This window comes from Bipolaris oryzae, assembly GCF_000523455.1.
Source record: "Bipolaris oryzae ATCC 44560 unplaced genomic scaffold scaffold_13, whole genome shotgun sequence".
Taxonomy (NCBI): Eukaryota; Fungi; Ascomycota; class Dothideomycetes; order Pleosporales; family Pleosporaceae; genus Bipolaris; species Bipolaris oryzae.
The window spans coordinates 144,477-159,190 of record NW_006911289.1 but is presented as its reverse complement, the minus strand read 5'-3'; the positions used below and the strand labels follow the sequence as shown (position 1 = coordinate 159,190).

Below are 14,714 nucleotides of genomic sequence, written 5' to 3'. Positions count from 1 at the left end.
CTGGCCATGATGGCAATGTGACGATTTTCAGTTTACGGCTTGTGTGCAGTGTACTCTAGTGTAGACCTATGACAGCGGGCGTTGTGGGAGGGGACAGGGAAGCCCTGGGTGGACCCTGGGGGCGTTTGGTGGGTCTCGTGGCATGGCATGGACAGAGAAGGCTGTTGAGTAGAGTGTGAGTGCAATTGTGGGTATGCAAATGTAAATTCTGCGACAGTATATGTGTCACGTGTGGGTTGGGATGGAGGCTAGAAGGGGCTGATTCAGCGCAGGCGATTCCCATTTGGTCGCCAATGGTGTGTGGTACAGGACAGGATGCTGACGGCGGGAGATGACCCGGCCCTGTGTTGAGCGACCCCGCGGCGTGTGTGTATGTGTGTGTGTGTGTGTGTGCCAGGACTGTCGCGATGGAGGACAGCGGGATACTCTGCATGTCCATTTCCAGTTGCATTCGTCTGCAGTTGCATCCAATCCATGCGCATACATGTGCATGCGCAAGGCCGGCCGTCAGCCTTGAGCCACCTTGGGCCTGCGCCGCAGCCCAGTTGGCGGGGCTTCCTTCACACAGCCTTGAGCGGTTTGGGACAGTGCCCAGCTCGCCGTCAGCCGCAGTAGCAGCGCTCGCTGATATCCTTGACCGCACCCCACCCGCACCTCGCAGCCTTCGCTCGCTCGCAGTCTGATGAATTCCATGAACACCCGTTTCAAGAACCTCGTGAGTTCGAAACGAAAGAGCTCCTCTCACAACTCGTCGTCGCCCACTCCCTCAGCTGCTGCTGCAACCCCCACCGGCCAGCAACGTCCAACCTCGCTGTCTCCTCAGGCCTCCAATTCCAGCAGCTCCTCGCTCCCCATGAATCCCCAGAATCCCCTGGGCCGCCCGCCCTCATACACATATGCTCCTCCAGGCGGCCTCGGTGCGCCTCCCTCTACTCACGGCCGCCCTGCGAGTCCCCTCCCTCCCATCAACACGTCTGCGCCTGGATATCCTCCCCAGCAACCACCCTACCCTCCCCAGTCTGGCCCTCCTGGATACCCTCCCCAAGGGCCTCCGGGTCCTGGCTATGGCCACGGCTACGGTGCACCACCACCGCCCGGTGCGCCTACGCCCCATGGCCCGCCCGCCGTGTACAACAGGCCTGGCGCCATGGCAGAGGTCGCGGGTGAGGGTCGCTCAAAGGCGCAGCTGATTGTCGGCATTGATTTTGTGAGTAGCAGCCTTAGGCATCAACGCGCGCAGGAGCTGACCACAACACACTCACGCAGGGTACCACCTTCTCCGGTGTCGCATTCGCTTTTGCGACAAACACTGAGGCCAAAGAAGACATCATTACCGAGTGGCCTGGCGCGGGCAACCAGACCAAACAAAAGATTCCTACGGTGCTCTACTACGACCAGTACCAAAAGGTTGTTGGCTGGGGCCCTGACATTGCCGATGCTTTGGCCCCCACGGGCTACCCCAAGCCTGGCGTGCAAAAGGTCGAGTGGTTCAAGCTGCAGCTGATGCTGTCTGGAAACACATACATTGACCCCATCAACCTTCCCCCGCTACCCCCGGGCAAGTCTGAGATCGATGTCGCTGCCGACTACCTCTTCCACCTCCGACAGGCGATGCGGAACCAGCTGCAGAAGACGCTGGGCGAGGTGTTCAACCGAGAAGAGCGCAACATCAGGTACTACCTGACAGTTCCCGCCATCTGGAACGACGCTGGAAAGGCTGCCACGCGTGCTGCTGCCATTCAAGCAGGCTTCCTTCGCGACGAAAACGACAACAGATTGACACTCATTACTGAACCTGAGGCTGCTGCCATGTTCTGCTCCAAGACTGGTCTGCTCAACCTCAAGATACACGACGCCGTGCTCATCGTCGATTGTGGTGGTGGTACCGTTGATTTGATCGCCTACGAGGTCGAAGAGGAGCAACCCTTCTCCGTCGCCGAGTGCACAGCAGGCTCTGGTGACTCATGCGGTTCCACAGCACTCAACCGCAACTTTAGCAACATTCTCCGTGCGAAGATCAGGAAAATGAAGCTACCAGATGGCTCAAAGACTGCCGGTAAGGTCTACGCCAAGTGCATCATGGACTTTGAGAACAGGATAAAGGCCGACTTCCGTAACAACGGACAGAAATGGGCTGTTGACGTTGGTATCGAGGCCGAGTTCCCTGAAGCGGGCATCGAAGAAGGATACATGACTTTTACCAACGAGGAGATTCTGCAGTGCTTTGAGCCTGTGGTGAACCGAATTCTTGAGCTTGTCAGGAACCAAATCATTGCTATTCAGGCGCAGAACAGGTCATTACAGGTAAATACATGCGATTTCGAGCGGGATCGTTCCAATGCTAACTGATATAGAATGTCCTGGTCGTCGGTGGTTTCGGTGCTTCTGAGTACCTCTTCCAACAAATCAAGCTCCACGTCCCCCCGCAATTCCAGTCCAAGGTTGTCCGACCCATGGACTCGGTCGCCGCCATTGTCAAGGGAGCCGTTACCGCCGGTATCACTGAGCGCATCGTCACACACCGTGTTGCACGTAGGCATTACCTAATGGCCACCCTTCAGCCCTTCAAAGAGGGTCACCACCCAGAACAATACCGCGTCCCTTCACTCGACGGCAAAGACCGTTGCAAGTATACACGCCAGATCTTTGTGCAAAAGGGTCAAAGAGTCAAGATTGGCGAGCCTGTCAAGGTCTCGTTCTTCAGGCAGGTGGCACCAGGCGCAACCCTCATGTATGAGGATATACTGTATGCATGTGACGACGATGTCTGCCCAGAGTACACCAAGGATCCTCGTAAGTCTCCGCAAAGTTCAATAATACAGTAATAAATTTCTAACATAGAAAATTAGGCATCAAGGAAGTCGTCACATTGACATCGGACCTGTCACGGAAAAACCTCGAAAAGGACTTTGAACGCATGGATACCCCTCAAGGCACTTTTTACCGCGTATACTTTGACATTTACCTCACTCTCGACGGCTCGGAGTTCAACGCCGAGCTCGTCTGCCAGGGCGAGGTCATGGGCAGATGCACAGCGCGCTTTAGGTAAAACAAAAATCTATTACCCCCTTTTCGGGAGAAATGATCAAAACGCGCGCCAAAAGTTGCTTTGGGCTATATATTTTTACATATACTACTCATACACACACACATGTATACTTTTGGGGCATATTTTGTTCTCTTTTTTCTTTGCTATTTTCGGTATTCGAGAGTGAGAGAAAGAAACGGGTTAGACGTGGTTGACCAATTGGCGGCGGAATTTGTTCGTTTTTCCTGTGAGTGTCTACTGGGTTCATTTGACGACGCGAAATGTTCTTTGTTTTGTTGGATTCTCTTTGAATTGCATACCCCACCCCCACCACCATCTCGAAAAGGCCGAATAATGAAAATCACATCCTTTTTTTCTTTCTTGGTTCGGTTGGTAGTAGTGCCTACATCGGTGAAGAGATGCGAAGAATATGGTGTTCTAGCTTATCATGATTCAACATGCCAGAAGACGATATTTCCCTCCATCTATAATCAGAACCTCCAATGAACAATCTTTATTCAAACACGACCTTTGTTTGTTTGTTTTTTTCAAGCAGGCAAATTATCAGCCTTACTCAACCGCCTCACCCCCTCGGCCTTCCTATCCTCCGCCAAAATCGACGCAAACTTACTCGCCTTGCGAATCTGCGGGCCCTTCCAATAGAAGACGTAAATCGGCACGACAATCAAACACGACAGGCACGCCAGCAGCGTAGTCGCATACTGCGATCTCTGGGGCGACGAATCCGCCAGGTTATTGTACAGCGGTGTAGCATACATGGCGGAGATGCCAGCGAGGAAGTCGCGCGCAAATGCGTTGCCGCCGGTAGCAGAGGCAGAGTAAGGACCGTAGGCTGCAATCATGTAGTCGACGGAAGAGTAGTAAATCGCAAAGTTTGCGAGGCCGACGAGGAAGGAAAAGATCATTGGGGCGATCCAGTGGGTTTGAGGCGGGCCCATACCTTCAGCCACTTGTTAGCTTTTCTTCTTCTTCTTCTTCTTTCTTCCATTTTCAAATGTGTACGTTCCAGGGGTTGGAGTGGGGGGGAGGGTTATGAATCTTACAAGTCCAAGCGAAGCCAAAGAGGCCGATGGGTTCGAATAAGGCGAGTAGCAAGAGTGGCTTGAGACGGCGCTCCGGAGTCATCCAGTCTGGGCCGTTTTTCTTACGCAAGTGGTCGTCGCGCCAGAACCAGGGCCAGTAGAGGAAGTAGGTGAAGAAGTAGGAGGCGTTGATGGGGATGAAGGCCCAGGCTACCTGCAGGGTTCCGAAGCCGAAGTTGTTGGGGAAGGTGACGTTGAAGGCTTCGAGAAAGGTGAAGATGAGGGCGTCGGAGAAGCCGGAGAGGAGGGAGAGGAGGAGCACAATGGGTTCGCGAATGAACATTTCAAAGGGTCGGAGCCAGATTTTGCCGGCTTCTTTGAGGGAGATGCGCGGCTTCTTGAGCTCGTTGGGGCCGTAGATGTTGGGGTCTTCGCCTGTTTCGCGGCGCCGCTTTGCTTCGCGGTCGATGAGGATGGTGGCTCGGCTTTCGGGCATGAAGAAGTGAACTGCTTGTACTGTTACGCCGAAGATGAGTTGGATCCAGAAGTTCCATTGCCATGAGAGGTCTGCAATGTAACATTAGCATGTTTTCTGTAATGCTGCTACCAGTAGACTCACAGCGCTCGATGGGACCGCCAATGACGCCTCCGATACTGGTTCCGATGGTCGACGACAGTACAATGAAGCACAGTGGCCAGTGCTGGTTTTCTGGCTCATACATGTCCGCAATAAGACCAAGTGTGACACTGCCTCCAGCAGTAGAGAGGCCACCCTAATGGTATCAGCATCGAACAGAGGAGACGTCAATTCAAGAAAACTTACCAAAGCTCTGCAAACAATAATGGTAGCAAAGTTCGGAGCCACCGAGCAAGGAATCTCCCAAATATTGATGAGAAACATGCTAAGTTGCAGAATTGGCCATCGCCCAAACTCTTCACTCCACGGCGCCCACAGCTCACATCCAAACGAGTAGAAGACGAGATAAATCATCTGTCCCACTCGAGCTGCCTGCGTGCTGATGCCGAAATGCTCTGAGACGGGGTTGACGGCACTAGGGTACACTGACGTGTTGAAGTTCATGGAGATTTGAATTCCAGCAATGGAAGCCAGATACATTGCCTTTTTCCACTTTGGCCACGAGTATGCGAGTTTGTCCCAGCATTCCCACTCTCGCAGCTCACACTTCCCATCTGGGCCGGGAGCCATGGATGGGTGTCGTCTTCCCTGGGGGTCAACAGGTACATTGTCTGCCTGCGACTTTTCTCCGTCGCTCATATCCGCCGACATTCTCGGGCGGTGTTGCTCAGTGTCTTTTTCAGAAAACGGCTGCGCGCCCGCTGGCGTGGATGAAGAAGGGTGCCGAGACTCGATTCCCATGGTCGCGAGGCTGGCTGGAAGGAAAAGGCTGGAGAAGTGACTCTCTGGGTGTGTGGGTTGAGATTCGAAGGCCCTTCTTGAACCCAACAAAAGTCCACATTTGGCCTCCACTCTCGATATGACGTCTGGTCTCCATACTCGTTACAGAGGAGTATTCCTTCATTGCCAGAGCGTATGTCAGCGTGGGTCTCTCCGTGATAGGATGCAGAGCGCAGAACATCGGCCTAAAAGTTAACGTTGGGATCGGGCGCATGTATGCCATCGACGACAACATGGCACGAGTATGTATAGCAGTGGGCCCTAGCCTGTCATTGCATTGGAGCTGTTTGGCGACAGACCCCTGTGGGCCCCAACTATCTGACGACAAGCTTCGCCTGTGCAGCGAAAAATTAGTGGTGATGTTCTTGCTCCACTTCCTACAGGGACGCACGCACGCAGCCGAAGACGAAACAACAACAGATCTACATGCGGCTCAAGATAAAGATGGGTCGAGTGGGTCTCAAGCTCAAGAGTTCGCGAATTCTCAAGCAACTAGTGAATTCGCTCGGCAAACCTTGGGTTGCTTGAGTGCATCGTGGTCTTGTGGACAATTTACTAATCCAAAAAACTGCTGAAGATTTGGGTGATTGAACAACATCTGGGCAGCGTAGAACATGTTCATCAATTATCATGAGATGCTTAATGTGGATGATATTCTGATACGGTCTGGATGTCCGCGATCGTCCAACTAGGGTGTAGTGATGGGAGGCTCTGCGGGTGAAAACTCTTAGTGCAGCGGCATGACATCACTAGTATGCATCCAGGTCCCACCAAGGGTCGCGGCACGACAACCACCACCACCACAAGGGGCCAGACCTTATTTGTGCTCATTGTAGTATACTATACGAAATCATTTCACGTGCGATACAGCAAGGTCATGGGCAGTGCCATTCGACGTGCAATTCAGTCGCAGTGTACTGATCGAGCCAAACCCCAGAACTTTGTCTTATGTACATACAACGCCGACTATATAGTCGTTTTCTAGCTATCTAACATGGACCAGGATCTTGCAATCTGATAGCACTTATCGGTCACAATATCTCATTTCATTGGTATGGACTTAGCTGTTAAAAGTGTACCCGTGACCTACTACACATTGTAAAAATGTGGTAGAATTTACCATTCACATCGCTATTGCGGATAAGCAACACTGTGCACTCGTACTCGAGATAAATAGAAATTTCCCAAGCAAACAATAAATGTCACCAGATTGATAGCAAAGCATACACAAGACGTAACAGAACCGACACATACAGAATGCAGCTAGCAGGAACTATGATGGAATGCTATGACAATGACGAGGTGTCATTGAGACTGCACCAGGCATTGACAGGAGCCGGCTTTGCTAACTTCCCAGGTAACCCTCCAGATGATATGGAGATGGAATATGAACCTCTCTTGAATACACTGGAAGAACTCACCCTTGCCTCCCCAGAGGAAATGCAAGCATGTGAAGACACAATCATGGCAGACATGGATGAATGGGTCCCAATCAACGATGAAGCACAGGTAGGCGACGAAGGCAAGGATCTCAAAGATACTGATGACATCTCAGAGGAGCAATACGAGCATCTCCGAGCCAAATACCTAGATCCCGACTGCCAGCCCACCGACTACGTCCCCTGCGCATGCATCGAATGCATCAAACTCTACGAATGGGACGACCCAGCCGGCCCCAGCGCATCCTTCGCCCCAATCCTCTACAAACCCACATTCAACTTCGTCCAATCCATCCCCAAACCCGTCCTCACACCACGGTCCCACCTCCTCGACCCCCGCTGTCCCTCCCCTTCCCCTCCCTCCCCCCTCCCCACAAACCCCGCTCCACCAACAAAAAGAACCACCGTAAACCCCTTCCCGCCTTCCCTCTACAAAACCACCACCCTCCTCCACTGCCCCTCCCCCACGACCCCCGACCCCTCAACCCCAATGCTCCCATTCTACACCCAAGAATACATCCGCTCCCTTCGCCTCCTCAAACTCCGGCGCCGCTGGTCCCACCTCCCCCTCTCAGACTTCACCACCGAACTCGCGACCCTCGCGCGCTCCCTCGCCAACCCGGCCAACAACCTGGCAACCTGGCCCCCGCTCGCAGCGTGGCTCGCACACTACTACGCGACGATGCAGGGCGTGCCGAGGAATCGGCGGCACAGGGTTAAAATGGGCTTGTTGAAGGGGTTGGAGGAGGTGTGCCAGGTGAGGGTTAGGGAGAATAAGGCGGCGGTGGAGGAGTTGGTCGAGGCTAAAGGGGAGAGGTTGGTGGTCGGGGTGTGGGGGATGGTGAGGTTGGGCGTGGATGAGGATTGTGAGGTTAGAGGGAGTTTGGGGTTGGGGGGTTTGCGGGAGTTTACGGATGAGGTGGTTGGGAGGATGTCTGGGGGATGGGCGTGGGTTGATTGAGAGGGGAGTGTTGGTGAGTATGGTTTAGGGAGGAGTATTTGTGTGCTGTGGAGTTTTTTTTGGTTGGGTATGTTTAAACGGGATAGTATTGTTTGATTTGCGTAAGTTCTATTTTTTTTTTTTTACAAAAAACAGTCTAGTTTGGAGTCATTCTTTGAGTGTAGAAAATTGATGTTTTAGCATGATATTACTTTTCCTCCGATTTCCATGTGTTATTGTTGTGATGTTGTATTTACCCCGCTAATCGACACTGTAAATAGATCGACAGTAGTATTTGTTGAGATGAACTAGATTCCCGTGACCCTGCATTTGACTCTTCCCAATCCAAAAGTTACGAACCAACCATATCTCCGGCATCTATTCCTGCTTTAGTATTTTCTCTTCAAGCACATTGGATGGAGAGGGAATCAAGTGATTCTTCTTCTATATGTGATAACGACATGTGAATGTGCATTGTATGGCCATATTGTCTATTTAGTTGTAAAATACAACCATCCAGTCTCGCTGCTTGTTTCTTTTTGCGCACCGTGTGTTTAACCTTTCAATGGATGTGTACAAGCTTTGAGCGTTCTAGTATTTTGCTTTTATTCAGGCGAGCAAGGGGGGTTTGCTCGGGTATGGGTGGTTGCCACGGGAAGAAGAGGTTCTACTAGTTAAAGTGTGGCTGTTGCAAGGGTAATGGTACAAAACAAACAGCACTACTGAAATTGCTGAGGCTTAAGTAAGGGTCCAAATTATGGTTGTTGGGGGCTGAAGTTTATTGATGGCGCTGGTAAATTACAGAGAAATACTTCACATTTGACATGTGAATGTATATTCACCACAGCATCAATTTTGTCAATTAGGATAGCGATACCCAGTCTTGCCTTTATGCAGTTCCCCATACCCTCTACAAAAGAAAACAACCTCTGAAAAAGCAGTCAGGCCGTTGGAAGTCGAAAAGCATGGTCCAGTGACTTCTTTTCTTCTTCTCTCGGTCTCTTCATCCCCACCACTCACATTGGAGCTCGTTTCCCTGCACTAACAGCGTCTATTCTTGTGCCGGCCATCTGCAATTGGCGTACGTTGAGAGAGAAAAGACATGTCTATTTCAGTTCTATTGAATTTTTTTCCCTAGCCCCATCACGTTGAAAACCCTGCCCACTCATAACCCCACCAACGCTTACAACAATTCCTCAAATTTGGAAAAAGGAAAAAAAAAGGGGGGGGAGGTGAAATGATTCTAGCCTAGCGAATCATGGATATGCCACGCGACAATGTTGCCTTTAGCTACGAGCGAGCGCGATGTCTCGGTTAAGAAGCTTTGTCCTTGGAGTCAAACACTGGTGTTCCCGTCGTGCCTCACGTTCCCTTGTTTCCTATGCTGTTTCTTATTTATTTATTTTCCAAAAGAAAGTTTGTGACAGCGGTGAAAGTATATACAGCTAGAAAGCGTGTTTCAGATGTCAAAAGAGGAAGAAGAAAGACAAAGGGCGACTACACAGATGGCGATGATGAGCAGAACTAGTCCGTGCATGGAGAATAGTAGATAGTAAAACAACAATCGCTGGGCGTGTGTGTATGTGAGTTGCGTGTCCGGACTTGCGCGGTGAGGCTGAACGCCACACGGCGCGTGCGTGGGCGCGTCCGAGTCAACCAACTGCCGGTATGAGATCAAGGCTTGTTACCCGAAAGACCATGGGCTGGTTCACGTATTTAGCGTAGCGTAGGCCTCGCTTGCTTGAGACCAGGAAAAAAAATTGACGGACAATCGGTTGGTAGTGTGTGTTTACGGTACTTAGTCTAGCGGCAACCACATATTTCTCATATTTAGATAGATGGATCGGGCAGGAAAAGCGACAGTGAGAGCTACATGAAATGACTTTCCGAGCTGAGATTTCGCATTCGCAACTATACCGAAATGCCACGGAACACAGCAAGCAATGATAGACTCTGTGAGCCCCCTCATCTTGGCTGAATTCTAACTATGCATCGTCGGTAATTTGGAATAAGCACTATGACAATCGCAATGCAGGATGATGTGTGAATTGAGATGTTTTTTTGCCATTGGGGTTTCTATTTGACGCCCTGCTCTTTTGAGCCTTCTGAACAAAGGAAATGAAAAAAAGGGTATATCAGTGTGGTGAGTAATGAAGCTGCTATCCAAAAGGTCTGATCCCAAACGCCTTACAATGCAATCTTGGTCGCAGTATGCAACGTTTGCGTGCTGTGCGAAATGAAAGAGAAAAAAAAATGGATAGATGCTGAGATCAGCGTATACAACGGTGTGAAAGGGTGGGCGATTATGGCTCATCGTCGGAAAACTTTCATGAAGCTGTGACGCTTGCTGATACTTGGCGTCATGGGCCTGTCATCCGGGATGGGTGGCGGCGGCGGCAGGTTTGTGTGCAAGGTTGTGCTTTTGGCGAAAACGGAAAGAATTGGCTCAGACTTCTTGGTGCTCATTTTGCTTTTGCTGCTCATCTTGCTTACGGGCCTCTGGGCGACGCTCGAGTCACTGATAGCTACCGCAGAATCGAGTGGACCATCTCGTGGAACATCCGCGGCGGTGACTGGCTTTGGAACTGGCTCTGCCTTTGACAGGCCGCGAGAAAGCTGCATGCTACTCTTGGCCTTGGTCATGGCGGATTTGCGGGAGCTCTTGGTCGTGGCACGCTTGACAATGCTGCCACCATTCTCTTCGGCGTGCTGGCGCTCTAGCCGTTCGATCTCGCCCAAGATGGTCATGCCATTGATAGCCAGGCTGTCTTCGGGAATGGGCACGAATTTGATAATGCCTCGATCTGATGGAACACCAATGGACTCGGCCATGAATGTCTGGATCAAAGCGGCATTGCGCTTGTTGGTAGTGGGCTGCACTTGAACGGGCAAGGCATTGATGGTGAGGACGTAAGTGGGCTCAAAAGAGCCCCCAAGAAGCAGGCATGCCGAATGGTTGACGGTGATCATAATGGATGTCTCGGGCCTTTGGTAGCGCGTGGAGAGGTGGTGCGAGAGGTCAGTGACAAGGGTGTATTCATCTTTGATCTGCACCGGATTGGTGGTTAGTGCATGTACCAACAAACCGAAGGGAAATAGGGAAAAGGAGCACATACAATAACATTGGTCCGCAACTCTGCTACAATGGGGGCATCCTTGGTGACGCGATCGCGAGCAGACGATGTGTTTGAGCCTCTGTCGACGAACTGACTCTCGTAGAACTGTGCGCGGGCACGTGAGGTCATGGGTCGCAGGGAGCCCGGAGCATGAGGCGCCGTCTCTCGTGGGTATTGATGCGAATTGTCTGGAACATCGATGACGGAATGAGGCGAGGATGCAAAGGAGAAGTTTGAAGCCGATGGTGACTGGGGGCCTGCGGTGGCGTTGTTGTTGTTGTTGTCTGGAGACAGGAGGGCGGCGCCAGCCTGTTTGGGAAACGCAGTGGCGGATTGGGTGGAAGTGGATGAAGGCCGCGACATCTTGGTCTGGCTGGAAATGGAATTATTGGCTGAGTGGGGCATGGCAGAGAGGGAGAAGATGGGCAGGTGCAATGTTTGTCTGGGGAGCCGCGAGTGGACAGCCAAGAATGGAGATAGACGGGATTGGTCCAGTGATAGATAAAGGCTGCAAGAGGGCGGGGCGGCCAGCAAACGCTCGTCTTTTTAAGTTTCTGTGCGATAGAGAAGATGGCGGTCCAAGAGTCGGAATGGTTGTTGACGACAGTGACGGTAGTGGTGATGGCGGTGGTAGTGGTGCCAGTAGTGTCAGTCGTGTCAGTGGTGACAGTGATGGGGCGATCCCTGCAGTGACTGTGGATGAAGGTGAAGGCGAGGGCGGGCAGCGGGCAAGTGAAGGAGGGAGAGAGAGAGAGAAGAAGAGAAAAAAAGACAGCAAGGTTGCCCGGGGCGGCAGTGAGAGGGTGAGAAGAGCAGATTTATGGCGAGCCAGTGTATGATATACTACGGCCTACTTGGGGTGGGCGTCTGGGTTGACGGGCTCGCCGCATGCCACACTATCGGGTAGGTGGACAGGGGTGTCTGGAGCAACATCAGTGCGCGGGCCTGGCGCCGGCAAGCTTTGGGGTTGGGACTGGGGGTGTGTGAGCATGAGATGAGCATTAGCAAAGAGGGAGCTAGTTTGTAGGCGGTAGAGTAGGTCTGTATGTAAGAGTAAGCCGTCCGATCTGGTCTGGGACTGGGACTGGGACTGGGACTGGGACTGGGCTGATGACGCCGGCAGTGCGCTGCATCCTGCCTCGCCATGACGACCCATGAAGCCTTTTGGCTCTGGGCACGCACCGAAAGGGCCGCAACTTCTCAGCAAGCCACAATCTCGCTAGGTGTATGCCAATCTGCCCTACTGTGTACACCTACTTACTTACATGCCCTCTTCCTTTCACCGCGCTTTGCCCTCACCGCGCCCAAGCCACCCTCGTCTACGGCTGAGAGATGGATGTCGACACACGCTCGCTCGTACTTGGTCTTGGTGTCTTGCCTGCACGACGACGCACCGCCAGTTGCCCGCACGCAAAGGGCTGGGCGGCGCGGCTGCTAGTTCAACGCACCATAGAATGAAGGTCGAGAGAAGACAAGAGACGAGACGAGACGAGACGAGCAGAGGAGAGGCTACCTGCATTGGGGGCCGGTTCTGCTACCCCACCTCACCCGGCCCAGGCTGTGTGTGTGTGTGTGTGTGTGTGCATGGCCGTCGTCGTGACCACGTCGCCCACAGCCAAAGGGCCAGACGTCGAGGCGTCCACACTCCAATGCCCAGAGGTTGCCCCTCGACAGCCACCAGGCCACGACGTCGTCTGCCCTGCCCCACAAGAGCCCACCAGACGCCGCATTCAGCCTGTTGCCCTTCCGCTTCCAGCACCATGTCCGCCACTCGCTCGCCATGCATACCATGAATAGCTACAGAGGCATCCCACACCCAATCCTACACACACCTACACCGACATCCCACCGCAGATAGCGAGCCGCTGCATCCACCCGCTGCCCGCCCACGGCCATCTGCGCCTCCAGCCCCTCCAAAGTGACATGCCCAAAAAACTAGACAAGCCAGCGCTAAGCCACCAAGAGCGTACAAGCAAATCAATCAAGTCGTCCCTCTCTGTTACACGCCCATCTGTGTGCGACGTGTCAGGCGCCCTGCACCCCAGGACCCTTTGAATCGTCTGCTGCCAGTGCTGTGCGACTCTGCCCTTTGCAATGCAATCCCATGTAGTGTACAACCCGCCCTGTGCCTACGCCTGCCTTTCTTTGTTTCTCTGAAACCACGCCTCTGCACCCATTCTCCCCACCAAGCCACGCCGCTGCTCGCCTCGTCGCACCGTGCACTTTCCCATGGTGCCATGTTGGCCACCTGTACCACTCGTGCAGCTGTTCATTTAACTTTACCGGCTTCGCCAATACGAGTTGAACGCCGCGACCGTGCGGCCCGTTTGGTGGAATCGTGATTTGCGATCAAGCTTTCAAAAGCAGATTGGTCGCAGCGCAGGGGTTGGTGCTAAGTATATGTTCTTGTACGCCTTACTGCATCCATCAGCCCATGTTCCCGCACATGTACCCTCTATGTCGCGACGGTAGAAACTACACGCACAAACTTGTGTATGTATGTCCATGTACCAAGTACAACAACACAACAGCCACATGCAGGATTGCGGCAACGTCGGCAGCTTCGGCACAATACATCAACCCCCCCCCCCCCCCCTCCCGCTGACTCTTACACCCAGTAGCGCCATGCAAATATATCGGCCTAATTGTATGTACTGACTTAGGTCACCAGGAATATGTCCGTCCAAGTGCTGTGTAGTAGTCTCCCTAACATAATCAATGACGTCGCGATAACTACCAGTGTTGCCTGCTTAGTATACAGATGATGTGCACGTGAGAGCGCGTGTCCATCGCCTCGGCCTTTTGGCCGCATCATCAACACGCGCCATCGCACTGCCCACCCCCTCTTCCCTGACCTGATTGAGGCCTCAGCAACATCCATCATGCCTCCAAAAACTGCCGGAGCCAATGCTGCGCGAAGAAAAGGGCCTGCCTTCAACCCCCCGCGTCCTGTCAACGCCGCTCCCCAAGCCTCTTCCTCCGCCGCGGCAAGACGCGCTCCTGCACCGGCGGCATCCCGCGCAACTGGCGCTGCAAACAAAAAGAATGCCTTTCAGCCAGCAACTGACGTCATCGACCTGTCTGACGATGACGCGCCTGAAGAACTCATAGATCAGATTGATAGCGACGACTTCGATTCCATAATGGAAGACGTCGTACCTACAACTGCACCAGCTCGCTCCAAGCCCCCGCCAGCCAAGACGACCTTGTCCGACCCCGTCGTACCTCGGCCACTGCTCGCGCGTCTGCTCCTCGAAAACTTTGATGATCCCGATATGCAGATACAGACGGGTGCAATGAAGCTCGTGGGCAAGTACATCGACATCTTCGTCACAGAGGCCTTCTTGAGAAGCAAGGACGAAAGAAAGACGGCAGCCAAGAACGGCGGTCTTGTCGATGGCTTCTTACAAGTCGAGGACTTGGAGAAATTGGCACCACAGCTTGTGCTCGACTTTTGAGCAGCCGGCTGGTTTGCTACAAAGACCTGCGCGATTTGGGTCCCGCAACATATGCACAAAACATACTTGAATCGCCAAAATCAGCATCCATGGCGAGTTTGTGATGTTATCGCCATGAGTAGCCCAAGGCCTGCCCATGGACATGTGCATACTCTCGGAAGCCTTTTGCTCCTTCTACGACGAGGTTTGCTTGGATTCATTGGATACAAGGAGCGCTCGCGGATCTGCAACTCGTCTAAATATGGAGTGAAAATGGAGTCGCCGCATTAGAAG

The 14,714-nt window shown here is 52.8% G+C and overlaps 5 protein-coding genes across 5 annotated transcripts; 3 read left to right on the top strand and 2 right to left on the bottom strand.

Moving 5' to 3' along the window:
- Positions 1–853: 853 nt before the first annotated feature.
- COCMIDRAFT_84352 (uncharacterized protein) lies at positions 854–3,049 on the top strand (the record flags this gene model as incomplete). The annotated part of the gene is made up of 5 exons (XM_007685829.1): positions 854–1,017; positions 1,138–1,207; positions 1,267–2,304; positions 2,355–2,793; positions 2,850–3,049. The coding sequence occupies 5 exons, from the start codon at positions 854–856 to the stop codon at positions 3,047–3,049; spliced, it is 1,911 nt and encodes a 636-aa protein (XP_007684019.1).
- A 527-nt stretch (positions 3,050–3,576) lies between these two features.
- Positions 3,577–5,449, bottom strand: COCMIDRAFT_22868 (uncharacterized protein; the record flags this gene model as incomplete). The annotated part of the gene is made up of 4 exons (XM_007685774.1): positions 3,577–3,989; positions 4,093–4,638; positions 4,691–4,844; positions 4,895–5,449. 4 exons carry the CDS (start codon positions 5,447–5,449, stop codon positions 3,577–3,579), a joined length of 1,668 nt encoding a protein of 555 aa, XP_007683964.1.
- A 1,296-nt stretch (positions 5,450–6,745) lies between these two features.
- Positions 6,746–7,888, top strand: COCMIDRAFT_84610 (uncharacterized protein; the record flags this gene model as incomplete). The annotated part of the gene is made up of 1 exon (XM_007685828.1): positions 6,746–7,888. One exon carries the CDS (start codon positions 6,746–6,748, stop codon positions 7,886–7,888), a length of 1,143 nt encoding a protein of 380 aa, XP_007684018.1.
- A 2,289-nt stretch (positions 7,889–10,177) lies between these two features.
- Positions 10,178–11,346, bottom strand: COCMIDRAFT_84541 (uncharacterized protein; the record flags this gene model as incomplete). The annotated part of the gene is made up of 2 exons (XM_007685827.1): positions 10,178–10,915; positions 10,984–11,346. 2 exons carry the CDS (start codon positions 11,344–11,346, stop codon positions 10,178–10,180), a joined length of 1,101 nt encoding a protein of 366 aa, XP_007684017.1.
- A 2,519-nt stretch (positions 11,347–13,865) lies between these two features.
- COCMIDRAFT_1743 (uncharacterized protein) lies at positions 13,866–14,441 on the top strand (the record flags this gene model as incomplete). The annotated part of the gene is made up of 1 exon (XM_007685751.1): positions 13,866–14,441. The coding sequence occupies one exon, from the start codon at positions 13,866–13,868 to the stop codon at positions 14,439–14,441; it is 576 nt and encodes a 191-aa protein (XP_007683941.1).
- Between the last annotated feature and the right edge of the window lie 273 nt (positions 14,442–14,714).